Source organism: Pristiophorus japonicus, chromosome 5 (assembly GCF_044704955.1).
Source record: "Pristiophorus japonicus isolate sPriJap1 chromosome 5, sPriJap1.hap1, whole genome shotgun sequence".
NCBI classification, from domain to species: domain Eukaryota; kingdom Metazoa; phylum Chordata; class Chondrichthyes; family Pristiophoridae; genus Pristiophorus; species Pristiophorus japonicus.
The window spans coordinates 164,258,797-164,273,855 of NC_091981.1; the positions used below are offsets into that span (position 1 = coordinate 164,258,797).

The following is a 15,059-nucleotide window of genomic DNA, read 5'->3' on the forward strand; positions in this document are numbered from 1 at the left end:
AAAGGGGAGCACTAAAACCGACAAACTTAAACAAATTAAACTTTGGATAGTCAACTTAAATCAAATTAAAATTTGATTGCCAGGGGTGATGATGCACTCAGTCCCTCCGGCGCCCACCTCTCGCGAAGGGCCGCGAGTGTACCAGTGGACACCGCGTGCTCCATCTCCAGGGACACCCTGGCTCAGATGTAACCACGGAAGAGAAGCAGGCAGTCGGGCTGAACAACCCCCTTGGCCGCCCGCTGCCTGGACCGGTTGATGGCCACCTTGGTCATGCCCAGGAGCAGTTCTACGAGGAGGCCTTCCGACCTGTCCGCTCCCCTCTGCACAGGGTGCCCAAAGATCAGGAGTGCGGGACTGAAGTGCAAAAAAATTTAAGGAGCAGCCTCTTCAAATAAAGGAATCGGGGCTGCAACCTCACACATTCGACATAGACATGGAACACAGACTCCACTGCAGAAATTGCAGGCAGCCTGGGAGTCCGCTAACCAACAAAAACTTATTGCATGGGACTGCTCTGTGCAACACCCTCCAGGCAAAGTCCCCAATAAATAGAGGGGGGACTCCCTTCTCCTGATATGGAGAGCATCAGTGATCTCGCGGATGAAGCAATGGACGGCGAACTGGGAGATGTTAGCTATGTCCCCTGTTGCAGATTGGAAGGATTCGCTGGCGAAAAGATTGCAGGCCACGGTGACCTGGGAGAGCCGTGTTCGTCGCGCTCTGAGGCTGCAGATCTGGTTTCAGGAGGTGGCAGAGTTCTGTCACCACCTCCTTGCTGAAACAGAGCCTCCTAATACCTTCAATTAAGCGAGGAGCAATGCAAGAGAAGTGCTCTCAGAAGACCCTAGGTGGGTAAGGCCTCCTGTTGAGAGCCCTCCTCCTCCTCCCTCTGCGTGCAACAACTTCTCTTTCCTCTCCCGAAGATATTCGAGCGCAAGGGGAGCTGCAAGTAGAGACCCCATTACAGTGAGCAAATATTGTGAGCAGAAGCCTTTAAATGAGAATGAAGATGTTCTCCACTTGCAGCTACACCTCCTGTCACCTCAGGAACATGGAACAAGTTTAGAAATCTGCAAGAGCTGCAGAAGTTACACCGAGCCATGTCAGCTGCTGTTGATGATAGTCCTTTTAAATAGCACTGCTGGAGGCTCCTGCCAGCTAGTAAATGTTTGGTTAGCTGGTTATGATTAACATAGGCCGGTAAGTGGAGTATCGACGGCGAAAATGGCAGATCGGGCATCAATTGAACGTTGCACACTCACTGACGTCACAATCTACATAATCTAAATATCTACAGTGAGCGCAGGCATTGGCAGCGCTGCTGACTTGCCCAAATTGGTGGCCTCTGCGGGGCCCGCCAGCAGTCGGCGGAAGCGAGGCAGCTGCCATTTATCGTTTAAAACGGGCCTGCCAGTACTCAACCCCTGAAATTCTACGCCGAGGAGAATACGATGTTTCTCTTCAAATAATGCCAAAGGTCCTTTTTTAACATGAACTTGAACAAGCACCTGGAAGCTTGGTTTAATGGCTCGTACAAAGGATAGCATCACTGAAAATGCAGTACTCCCTCAATGCCAGAATGTAAACCTAGACAATGTGCTTAAGTCCTGGGGTGGGGCTTGAACCTAAACCTGACAGGTGGGCTTGTCCATTCGAGTGTAAATTTTTAATGGTGTGATAAGTCTTAATTACTGCCAAATTTCTCTGGCACTGAAATTCAACTTTTACAAGTATGGAGTCTCATTACATCAGATTTAATTATTGTTTTAAATTAAAAAAAATAAAAACATTTCAATTAAAAAAAAAATTCTACTGTCTCTTTTATCTCTCTCTCTTAATCCCAACTTCCCCTCCCCTATCTTTATTTTGCTTTCTGTCCCTGATTTGACATTGAATTAAATATTCTAACTGACATTTCTTCGTTTCAGACTCTGTGCTGCTCATTAATGATTCTTCAATCTGACTGGTTAAGGAGATACACAGTTGCGTATTCTGTTCACACAGGTCCCTGATTCCCTGTAGAAGGCGTTGTGCCATTTTCGTTCTCTAATTGCAGTAAGTTCCAGTGCAAAATCTCATAGAAAGTCTGTGGGCAAGTGTAATGAACAGCTAGTGCCGTTCATTCGTTGCTAATAGCAAAATCCTGCCCAATATATTACAAGCTAATTAAACTTTGAATATCAATTGACAAACTATTTCAAATATATTAATTTATTTAGCTTGCACGCATTAGGATTTCAATAGTTCTTTGTAGGAATTTCTTGTTCTGCTGTCAAGGCTTGCTCATGATTTTTTTTAAATGTTATAAATAGAATTAAGTTTTCTTTTGAGTAAACAATAGCAGTGCTGGGTCTTTAAAAATGTTTTGGTCATATGTACAATTAAATTAAGAACTAATTTTGCAAGCAAGTTTTGTCACTAAGGAGTTTGAGCTAAAAAAAATTACCGATCCGCAATTAATTTATAATTCTACTTACATATGTATAGCCCTAAGAGTAAAATCACATGAGCTACACATTATGTAGAATATCTGACAATATCAGATTACATTTTGATAGGGACACAACACACAAGATGCTTTGTACAAGGTTAATGATGAGATGACAAAATTAAAATATAACATGCTGGACACATTTTCAAGCATCTCACCTTATCATCTATCATATCCAAGCTCTGCCAAGATAGCAACAAGAGAAACGAAGGAAGAATATTTCAGAACACAAAAAGCAATGCAAGCAAATACATTACCGCAAGTCATTAGTTCTCAAATGACTAATAGAGGTAACCCCTAATTTGGAATCTTTTTTGTTATATGACAAAAAAAAGCAGATGAAGAACAATCTGTTGCATTGAGTTGTGGGAAAAACTTGTATTGCTTCATATAAACTTATTTTTCTGCACCTCAAATCATTTTACTATCATTCCAGAATATTAACCCTACTACCTTCATGTTATAGCATCTAACTGTTTCTTAAATGGGTCCAGGATACTGAATTTATTTAAGGAATTACATTACGTGATGGGAAGATGTCACGGTTGGCATTCTAAAAGGATGACACCAAATAGGCCATAAAGCCTTCTTCAACCAAACCTATCTTGTTATTTTGTGTTTTATTCTAGTCATCTTATTTTTATTATCGACAGAACCGAGACTGTGCAGGTATAATGTTATGGACAACTGATGTCAGTGCTGGGAATGGGACACTCTTCCAAATTATACACCATTTATCAGTACCAAGTTGAGCACAGCACAGACCAAATGCAGAGTAAAACTCCTCATGGATTCTGGAATATGGAAATGTGGGTAACACAGAGGTCCTGATAAATTTAATTTGGATTTTTTTTCCTCAGTTTCCTGGCTGGCAGATTGAGAAGCTGGCTGGCAGGCCACACCTGGGGAGTGCAAAGGAGGGAGGGCGATATCAGGGGCCGGTGCTGGGACAGGGTGGGAGATTGCAGATTGGTCTGGAGATTGGGGGGGCTTCGAATTGTGGGAAATTACAGGGAAGGGCTTCGGATTGCGAGTCGTGCGGGGGGGGAAATTGGATGGCGGGGAGGGACGACAATTTCAGATTATTAGCTTGGGGGGACGGCGGAAGCACGCCTGCTCCTCCTAGCCCACAAGCAGCGCTGGAAAGAAACTTTACTGCTGGATCCAACCGTTCTCGCCACTCTTTAACTGCTGAGTTTTGGGAAACCAAGGCTGCAGCCATTGAATGTTAAACTCGGAGGCACGAAGCCTCATTAGCATATTTAAATTACTGATCTGTGTCTTAAAAGCAGGTTCTCGGCCCCAACCCACCCTTTTTAAATTGGTATTCATGGTGGGTTGGGTTTCAGATATTTCAGAATTTACTTCCCCACCACCCAGCCTTGGGGGGGGATGGGGGTAAAATTCCCCCCAATGCGTCTGAACTTCAGAAACACACTCCTTCTTGTATCAGTGTGAAATTTTTGATTTTATACACCAATCATCCTCACAAGCTAATTTAGTGCCAATTTGAAATGTTTTATATACTGTGCCCACTTAAGCAGAATGGAGGACATGCAAAGTCATTTCACGAAGGACCCTTGCACGTCATCAGTCTGTCTGGAGTCAAACTCAGGCCTCAGAGGTGTAACCCAAGGTACTACTCACTTCCCCAGTTAAATCTAACCTCAGTAGGTCATATATATCTTTCCAATACTGAATAAGTAACATGTTAGTTTCATTCGTGGGGAGGAAATGCCACAGCATCTGTAATGCATCACACAGGGCTATTTCTATCCTGACATTCATTTACAATTCCAGCATATAGTGTGAAAGCACTCTGAGAATTGATTCAGTTTGCCTCATTAATATTTAATTGCGTTGAATTGAATAATACACACAGGGCCTTGAGGAAAAGTACTGCATTCTTAAGGAATAAATTTAGCTTTTGGCAGAATGATATTGCAGCATATTGGAATACCTATTATGTAGTGATAGTCATCACGGCTACTTCATCAGAGAGTAGATGGTGGCAAAGATAGGCACTGCCTGACAGGAATGGAAGGAAATTCAGAGAGTCATACCAGGCACTTTTACCATCATTAAAAGTGCATTACTAGTTGAGAAGTGGAAGCAGATCAATCATCCACCCTCTCAGCTGGAACAGTGGATAGCACAAGTAGATGCAAGAACAGGGAAAGTGGAGAAAACACCTTTCTGATAAGAGGTGCCTTATTCTCAAAATTGATCCCGTACAAAGACTGACAATAAAATAAACCAAAGTACTTCATTTTTACTTTTTCTATTCACAATTTACTTACCTCATCAGAGGAGAGGGCCAATATGTGGGAGCGCCCTGTAGAATTTGGTTCTGCAACCAATCCACTCAAATCAGCAGAACTTGTGCTACTGGGGCTAAAGTCATCAATGTAGGTGAAATTCTGTAAATCAAAGATTCTGGATGGTAACAAGTTCTTTACTGGATGTAACTTGCATTAGATTTAATCTTCAAAATGTACTCTACTGAAATCAGTGAGAGGTGATGGGAGTCAAAGGAAAACATAGACATGGGGTTGGGAGGGGGGGGGGGTTCCTCTTTTAATGAAAAACGTCTGTTTTTCTCAAATTAATTACTGATGAAATTGCAGGAACATGTGGTTTTGAAACAGGACATTGACTTCATTCATGGACTGTTTCACGAAAAAGTGCATTCTCTCATCTGTTAAAATAGGAAATTTGACTATTTTTTGTTTTAGTTATGCGCCTCAGAAATACAGGGTGTTGCTTTACTGTTTTACATAAAAACTTTAAAATAATGCTATTTTCTGGTTGAAAAAGTTATGACTATGTATTTTGGTGACAAATAGTCCAAGAACTTTACTCCGGGGCATGCCTTGAACATTTTAACCAGAAGCTATTAAAATTTAAAGGCGGCTGAATTGTTGTATAAAGCCTAAAAGTTGTAAAAGAAAATATACCTGCCAGTGTGTTTTATCATGCTTCGTTTCTGTGTATTATGGTGAAAAGTAATAATATAGCATAATTAATATCCAGATATTCATAGAATGCAAATAGCCTTTGTTCCCATTCACAAGGTACCTGAGGCAGAAACTTAAAATGCAATTTGTCTCCAATAAACAAACACTCAAGTGCTTTTGATTTCCCTGATTCCTTCCCCATCTCTTTGCATTAGAATTCTTATTGACATCCCAGGTGGGACTGCACAGGGAATTTTGAGTATAAACCCATGCTTTATTATTCTCTGGAACTACATCCATCTAAAGTTATTTAGTTTTGTTTGGGGCTGACCATTTGAACATAGGAACAGGAGTAGTCCATTCAAATAAAAACAGAAAATGCTGAAAATACTCATTAGGTCAGGCAGCATCTGTGCAGCAAGAAACAGAGTTAACGTTTCAGGTCGAGGACCTTTCACCAGAACTGGAAGATGCAACAGGTTTTAGGCAAGTAGAGAGGCAAGGAACGGGGTGGGGGAGGGGAGGAAAGAACAAAAGAGAAAGTCTGTGATGGAGTGGAAGGTAGGAGTAATTAAATAACAAAAGGGATGATGGTACGAGGCAAAAGGGAGTGGTAATGGGACAAGAAAATAAATAAAGGCTGGGTCTAAAGAAGCTGAAAATGACAACAGGAGAACCATTACCAGCAACTGTTGTCTGGAAAAAAATGGACTCAGTTATTTGCACTGTGTTTCTGGCTGATTGGTCCCCTTAGAGGATAAGCCACACCCAGAAGTTTCTCTGGCGTGTGTAATTGGAACTGCCCAGCCCAAGTTCTGAGTGACTTTGCAAAGTGTAACTCGAGCCATTCTGATTTCAGAACTCAGCAAGCAGTCACAGAGAGGATAGAGCTTCACAAATCCAGCAAAAGCCTCCCTGACCCCAGCCCAAGTCCCTGCCTCCCCCAGCCCAAATTCCTGACACCCCTCTCCACCCCCACACCCCCCCCCCCAAGCTAAGTGCATGCCTCTCCCAGCTGAAGTTCCTGGCACCCCCAGTCCAAGTTCATCCCCACCCCACCCAAGTTCATGCCTTCCCCAGCCGAAGTCTCAGACAGCAGCCCAAGTACATGCATGCCTCCCCCAGCCCAAGTTCCTGACACCACCAACCCAAGTTCATGCCACCTCCAGCCAAAGTTCCTTACCGCCCGCCCCCCTCCATCCAGCCCAAGTTCCTTACCCCCCCCCAGCCCAAGTTCCTGACCTTACCCTACCCTACCCCGCTGCCCTGCCCTCTCCCCCCACCCGGGCCATAGATGGGGCATTGTGTGTGGGTCACGGATTGTTAACAGGTTTATTGGGTATAAAGTGAATAGTGAGTGTTGTGACTTCTGGATTTCATCCACTCCAACGATGTCCGTTGTAACACATGCACCGAGCTTTCCAAGAAAACGGGTTAGAAGAACATGACACGTCTTCCCTGAGTTTCCTGTCTCCTCTCTGATCCACCCTCCCATTTCCCCATTTCTCTCTCTCTCCCCCCATTTCACACTCTCTCCCCCCATTTCACTCTCTCTCTCTCTCCCCCCCGTCCGTCTCTCTCTCTCTTCCCCCCCACCCCATGTTTCTCTTCCCCCTCCACCCCCGCGTCTCTCTCCCTTTATCCCCATGTCTCTTTCTCTTTACCCCCCGTCTCTCTCTCTCTCTCTCTTTCCCCCCACCCCCCATGTCTCTCTCTCTTCCCCTTCGCCTCCCGTGTCTCTCTTTCTTCCCCCACCCCGTCTCTCTCCCACCCCCGTCCGCTTCCCTTGCTCCTCCCTCCCCCCGTTTGTCTCTCTCTCTCTCTCCCTTCCCCCCGTCGCCTCTCTCCCTTTCCCCTCTCACACCCCGCCCGCCCGTCACCTTTCTTTCCCCCCCGCCTCTCTCTCTCTCCCCTGCCCGCCGCCTCTCTTTCCCACTACCTCCGATGTTTTCTCTCCCACAGAAGGCCGCAATAATGCAAAGGCTGGAAGCAAATCCATGGCAGCGGACTCATCAGGGCCCCACTTCCAGTTCCGGGTCCGAAGAGTCTACACATGCGCGAGAGGCATCGGGGACGGGGTCCAGAGGACGTAGGCGCAGAATAAACACAGTGCAAATAGTCACAGTGGAAAAAAATGGGAGCAGTGGTCATGATCTGAAATTGTTGAACTCAATGTAGGAAGGCTGTTCCGCTCTCCCTAGATGCTGCCTGACCTGCTGAGCATTTCCAACATTTTCTGCTTTATTTCATATTTCCAGCAGTCCATTCAAACCTGTTCCATCATTCAATTAGATCATGGTTGATCAGTATTTCACCTCGATTTACCTACCTTTGTTGGATATCCTTTGATACCCTTGCTATGGATATGCACTCGAAGTGCTGTAACCTGCAGGGCTACGGACCTAAAGCTGGAAAATGGGATTTGGCCAGCACGGACACGATGGGCCGATATGGCCTCTGAAGGGGGGTGCAAAAGTCACAAGAGCCGCCCCCCCGCCCCTCTCAGTGTTTGGGCTCATTCGAAAGAAAATTTAAGTTGGGACTATCTACCGAAAAGTTGTGAACCCTAAAGTGCTTATGGAAGAAACTACGAACTTTAATTGAATTTTGGATTTTAAAAGACAAATTCAAGGCTGTGGGCGGGCCTAAAGAACTAACAGGAGACAACCTGATTAAGTGAAACTACCTCGGTGTGAGGACTAAAGTAACCTGTCTGGAGAAATGGGTATTCGAGAACCCTTCTCCACAAGAGACATTAACATTACAAAATGGCCCAGAGATAGCTAACCATCAACTTGAAACTGGAAAACCATTTCAGCATACACATCACAAAGAGGCTCCAATCCAGCCTGTATGCAAAAGACTAAGCACAAAAGGACATTGCAATTACCAAACTAATATTTCCAATAGGAAACAGTTTTCGAACATCAACCCACCCAAAACATATCAACTTTTAACTAGCCTGCCAAAATATTACAAAGAAGAGTCAAGCCCACCAAATTTAAACAAAGGGGTATTGAGGGAATGATCAATAATGATCTTATTGAATGGCGGTGCAGGCTCGAAGGGCCGAATGGCCTACTCCTGCACCTATTTTCTATGTTTCTAACAATAGCCATATGAACATAAGAAATTGGAGCAAGAGTAGGCCATTTGGCTCCTTGCACCTGCTCTGCTATTCAATAAGATCTTGGCTGATCTTCTACCTCAACTTCACTTTCCTGTACTATCCCCATATTCCTTAATATCCAAAAATCTATTGATCTCTGTCTTGAATATACTTAACGACTGAGCATCCACAGCCCTCTGGGGTAGAGAATTCCAAAAATTCACCACCCTCTCAGTGAAGAAATTTCTCCTCATCTCAGTCCTAAATGGCCGACCCCTTATTCTGAGACTGTGACCCCTGGTTCTAGACTCCCCAGCCAGGGGAAACATCCTCCCTGCATCTACCCTGTCAAGTTCTGTAAGAATTTTGTATATTTCAATGAGATCACCTCTCATTCTTCTAAAATCTAAAGAATATAGGCTTAGTCACTCAATCTCTCCTGATAGGAGAATCCCCCCATCCCAGGAATCAGTTTGGTGAACCTTCGTTGCACTCCCTCTATGGCAAGTATATCCTTCCTTTGGTAAGGAGACCAAAACAGTACACTCCAGGTGCGGTCTCACCAGGGCCCTATATAATTGCAGTAAGACATCTTTACTCATACTCAAATACACTTGTAATAAAGGCCAACATAACATTTGCTTTCTTAATTGCTCGTTGTACCTGTTTGTTAACTTTCAATGATTCATGTGCAAGGACACCCAGGTCCCTCTGAACACCAACATTTCCCAATCTCTCACCATTTAATACTCTGCTTTTCTATTTTTCCGACCAAAGTGGATAACTTCACATTTCTCCACAAGACTGTATATTATAAGCTCAAACTGTTGTGACCTTGGTCTCTTTAATGTACACAAGAGATTAGTGTGCAAAATTAAGGCACATGGTATTGGGGGTAATGTATTGACGCGGTTAGAGAACTGGTTAGCAGACAGGAAGCAAAGAGTGGGAATAAATGGGTCCTTTTCAGAATGGCAGGCAGTGACTAGTGGGGTGCCGCAGGGTTCAGTGCTGGGACCCCAGCTATTTACAATATACGTTAATGATTTAGACAAAGGAATTGAATGTAATATCTCCAAGTTTGCAGAAGACACTAAGCTGGGTGGCAGTGCGAGCTGCGAGGAGGATGCTGAGGCTGAAGGGGGACTTGGACAGGTTAGGTGAATGAGCAAATGCATGGCAGATGCAGTATAATGTGGATAAATGTGAGATTATCCATTTTGGTGGCAAAAACAGGAAGGCAGACTATTATCTGAACGGTGACAAATTAGTAAAAGGGGAGGTGCAACGAGACCTGGGTGTCATGGTACGTCAGTCATTGAAGGTAGGCATGCAAATACAGCAGGCAATAAAGAAAGCAAATGGCATGCTGGCCTTCATTGCGAGGGGATTTGAGTATAGGAGCAGGGAGGTCTTACTGCAGTTGTATAGGGCCTTGGTGAGACCATACCTTGAGTGTCGTGTGCAGTTTTGGTCTCTTAATCTGAGGAAGGATGTGCTTGTTATTGAGGGAGTACAGCGAAGGTTCACCAGACTGATTCCCAGGATGGCAGAGCTGACATATGAGGAAAGACTGAATCGGCTAGGCTTTTACTCACTGGAATTTAGAAGAATGAGAGGGGATTTCATAGAAACTTATAAAATTCTGACGGGACTGGACAGGTTAGATGCAGGAAGAATGTTCCTGATGTTGGGGAAGTCCAGAACCAGGGGTCAAAGTCTAAAGATAAGGAGTAAGCCATATAGGACTGAGATGAGGAGAAACTTTTACACCCAGAGAGTTGTGAACCTGTGGAATTCTCTGCCACAGAAAGTTGTTGAGTCCAGTTCGATGGACATATTCAAAAGGGAGTTAGATGTGACCCTTACGGCTAAAGGGATCAGGGGGGATGGAGAGAAGGCAGGGGCGGGGTACTGAGGTTGCATGATCAGCCATGATCATATTGAATGGTGGTGCAGGCTCGAAAGGCCAAATGGTCTGCTCCTGCACCTATTTTTTATGTTTCTATGTAACTCCAGAGTAGGAAACAGCATGGTAGACTGCCTTTTATACCTGCTTGCCCAGGGTGTGTAGGTGACCCTTAGGTCTCCCATAGGTGTGCCCCCTGGTGGCAAGTCTTACACATTGGTAATGTTTACATACATAACATCATTCCCCCCCCAAAATCTTAGATACAAGTTATGGCGATCCGGGGCTCTGCGTTCCCAGGTTGATCGCCTGAGTTGATGTCCTGGCATGGGTGAGTCGGTCGGATCATTGCTGCACTGTGGTGTGGCTGGTCTGAACGGACTGTCGGGCATGGTGGGTTCATCCTCGTGGTTAACCGCGAGGTCGATTGCTGGATCATTGATCTTGGTTGTCAGTGAACCGCAGTTTCGTCTGATCCAAGGCTTTCTGAACGTTTGTCCATTCAAAAATTTGACAACAAACACTCTATTCCCTTCCTTGGCTAACACAGTGCCAGCAACCCATTTGGGACCATGAACGTAATTAAGAACAAACTCAGGGTCATTAACCTCAATGTCATGCGATACAGCCGTGCGATCATGGTACATGTTTTGCCGGTGAAGCCGGGTTTCTACCTGATCACTGAGATTCAGATGGACTAAGGAGAGCCTGGTTTTGAGTGCTCTCTTCATTAGCAATTCTGCAGGGGGAACCCCGGTAAGAGAGTGGAGTCACGTGCGGTAGCTGAGCAGAATCCGAGATAACCAGGTCTGCAGGGAACCGTCCGTCACGCGTTTCAAGCTCTGCTTGATGGTTTGGACTGCCCGTTCTGCTTGACCGTTGGAATGCGGGCTTAAACGGCGCAGACCTGAATGCTTGATGCCATTGCGGGTCATGAACTCGTTGAATTCCGAGCTGGTGAAACATGGTCCATTGTCATAACAAGGATGTCGGGCAAACCATGGGTGGCGAACATGGCCCGGAGACTTTCAATTGTGGCAGTGGATGCACATGATGGTGATCATTTTCCAACAGTCTATCGACTCTGGATCAGTTCCTATGGCCTCGAGGGTAGCAAATGTAACACCACTTTTTAAAAAAAGGAGGGAGAGAGAAAACGGGTAATTATAGACCGGTTAGTCTGACATCAATAGTGGGGAAAATGTTGGAGTCAATTATTAAGGATGAAATAGCAGCGCATTTGAGAGCAGTGACAGGATCGGTCCAAGTCAGCATGGATTTGTGAAAGGGAAATCATGCTTGACAAATCTTCTGGAATTTTTTGAGGATGTAGCTAGGAGAGTGGACAAGGGAGAACCAGTGGATGTGGTGTATTTGGACTTTCAAAAGGCATTTGACAAGATCCCACATAAGGGATTGGTGTGCAAAACCAAAGCACATGGTATTGGGGGTAATGTACTGGCATGGTTAGAGAACTGGTTGGCAGACAGGAAGCAGAGTGTCGGGATAAATGGGTCCTTTTCGGAATGGGAGGCAGTGACTAGTGGAGTGCCACAGGGCTCAGTGCTGGGACTCCAGCTCTTTACATTATACATTAATGATTTGGATGAAGGAATTGAGTGTAATATTTCCAAGTTTGCAGATGACACTAAACTGGGTGGCGGTGTGAGCTGTGAGGAGGATGCTAAGAGGCTGCAGGGTGATTTGGACAGGTTGGGTGAGTGGGAAAATGCATGGCAGATGCAGTATAATGTGGATAAATGTGAGGTTATCCACTTTAGTGGCAGAAACACGAGGGCAGAGTATTATCTGAATGGCGGCAGATTAGGAAAAGGGGAGGTGCAACGAGACCTGGGTGTCATGGTTCATCAATCATTGAAAGTTGGCATGCAGGTGCAGCAGGCGGTGAAGAAGGCAAATGGCATGTTGGCCTTCATAGCAAGAGGATTTGAGTGTAGGAGCAGGGAGGTCTTACTGCAATTGTACGTGGCCTTGGTGAGGCCTCACCTGGAATATTGTGCTCAGTTTTGGTCTCCTAATCTGAGGAAGGAATTTCTTGCTATTGAGGGAGTGCAGCAAAGGTTCACCAGACTAATTCCAGTGATTGCTGGACTGACATATGTAGAGAGACTGGATCAACTGGGCCTTTATACACTGGAGTTTAGAAGGATGCGAAGGGATCTCATAGAAACGTATAAGATTCTGACAGGACGGGACAGGTTAGATGCCGGAAGAATGTTCCCGATGTTGGGGAAGTCCATTTAGGACTGAGATGAGGCGGAACTTCTTCACTCAGAGAGTTGTTAACCTGTGGAATTCCCTACCGCAGAGAGTCGTTGATGCCAGTTCATTGGATATATTCAAGAGGGAGTTAGATATAGCCCTTACGGCTAAAAGGATCAAGGGGTATGGAGTGAAAGCGGGAAAGGGGTACTGAGGTGAATGATCAGCCATGATCATATTGAATGGTGGTGCAGGCTTGAAGGGCCGTTTGGCCTAGTCCTGCACCTATTTTTTTTGTTTCTATGACGACATAATTATACATTCAATCCATTTAGAGTAAGCGTCCACTGCTACTAGGAACATCTTTCCTAGAAAGGGACCAGCGAAATCTATGTGGACCCTGGACCACAGTTTGGAGGGTCATGACCACAGACTCAGTGGGGCCTCCCTTGATTGCTCAATTGTGAGCAAGTGTTACATTGGTGTACGCATGACTCCAATTCCGAGCCACCAAATGTGCGACTATGCCTGATGGGTACTGTGAAGGTTGCGTATAAACATTTCCCTGCCTTTTTTTGGCAAAACTACACAATTCCCCCATAGGCGACAGTCTGAATGGATGGACATTTCATCCTTGCGTCGGTGGAACGACTTAATATCATCTTGTATTTCCCCGGGAACCGCCGACCAGCTCCCATTGAGGGCACAGCTTTTTACTAGTGATAGCACCGGGTCCTGTCTAGTCCAGGTCCTGATCTGGCGAGCCGTGACAGGTGACCCCTCACTCTCAAAAGCATCCATTGCAAGAAGCAAGTCTGTGGGTTGCGCCATTTCCACTCCGGTGGTGGGCAATGGTAGCCGACTGAGGGCATCAGAACAGTTCTCAGTGCCTGGTCTGTGGCGGATTACATAGTCATACGCAGATAATGTTAGTGCCCATCTTTGGATGCGGGACGAAGCATTGGTGTTAATAACTTTGCTTTTTGAGAACAGCGAAATGAGCGGCTTGTGGTCGGTTTCGAGCTCGAGCCGGAGTCCAAATAGGTATTGGTGCATTTTCTTAACCCCGTATACGCATGCTAATTCTTCTTTCTCAACCATACTGTAGGCTCTTTCAGCCTTAGATAAGCTTCTGGACGCATATGCAACCGGTTGCAGATTGGCTGTAACACAACCGACCCCGTACAAAGATGCATCACAAGCTAGTATTAAACGTTTACACGGGTCATACAATACAAGTAACTTCTTAGAACATAGCAAGTTTCTGGCCTTGTTAAAGGCTGTCTCTTGAGATTTACCCCAAACCCAATCGTCACCCTTGCATAGCAATAAATGCAATGGTTCCAGCAAAGTGTTCAACCCCAGTAGAAAGTTACCAAAATAGTTGAAGAGGCCCAGGAACGAACGCAGCTCTGTCACATTCTGTGGTCTGGGTGCATTCTTGATGGCCTCCGTCATGGAGACCGTGGGTCTGATGCCATCCGCCGCAATCTTTCTCCCCAGAAATTCTACCTCTTGCGCCAGGAAAACAGACTTGGAGCATTTCAGCCTGCGTCCCACTCTGTCCAGTCGTTTGAGAACCTCTTCCAGGTTGTGCAAGTGTTCGGTGGTGTTGCAGCCAGTGATCAAGATGTCATCTTGAAACACCACGGTGCCCGGAACCAATTTCAGCAGACTCTCCATGTTTGTCTGGAATATGGCTGCAGCCGAGCGAATCCCAAAGGGGCATCTGTGGTATATGAACAGTCCTCTGTGCGTGCTGATGCACGTCAATTTTTTTGAAGGTTCAGCCAGCTCCTATGTCATGTAAGCAGAGGTTAGATCCAGCTTGGTGAACGACTTCCGCCCTGCTAGCGTTGCGAACAGGTCATCCGCTTTCAGTAGTGGGTACTGGTCCTGTAATGAGACTCAATTGATCGTTACCTTGTAGTGCTCGCAGATTGTGACCGTCCCATCGTTTTTCAACACCGGCACAATTGGACTGGCCCACTCGTTGAACTCAACTGGCGATATGATCCCCTCTCATTGAAGTCTGTCCAGCTCGATCTCGACTTTCTCTCGCATCATGTATGGAACCTCTTGGGCCTTATGATGAATGGGTCGTGCATCAGGGGCGAGATGGATCTGCACTTTGGCACCTGTGAAGATGCCGATGCCTGGCTCGAATAATGACGAGAATTTGTTGAGCACTTGGGCGCACGAGGCGTCATCCACCGAAGACAGTGCTTAGATATCGTCCCAGTTCCATAGGATCTTTCCTAGCCAGCTTCTGCCGAACAGCGTTGGGCCATCGCCTGGTACAATCCATAGTGGTAAATCATGCACAGCTCCATCGTACGATACCTTCACTGCCACGCTGCCAATGAC

The 15,059-nt window shown here is 45.6% G+C and overlaps 1 protein-coding gene across 6 annotated transcripts in view; it reads right to left on the reverse strand.

Moving 5' to 3' along the window:
* ppp1r9a (protein phosphatase 1, regulatory subunit 9A) overlaps positions 1-15,059 on the reverse strand; it is a 424,704-nt gene that overhangs the window by 23,993 nt on the left and 385,652 nt on the right. For 5 of the 6 annotated variants that reach the window (XM_070881066.1, XM_070881067.1, XM_070881065.1 and 2 more), the window contains one exon: positions 4,795-4,914. The exons of the other annotated variant lie outside the window; for it this stretch is intronic. In XM_070881066.1, the coding sequence (XP_070737167.1) occupies positions 4,795-4,914 (120 nt within the window). The remainder of the gene's footprint in view (positions 1-4,794; positions 4,915-15,059) is intronic. 6 annotated transcript variants of the gene reach the window in all.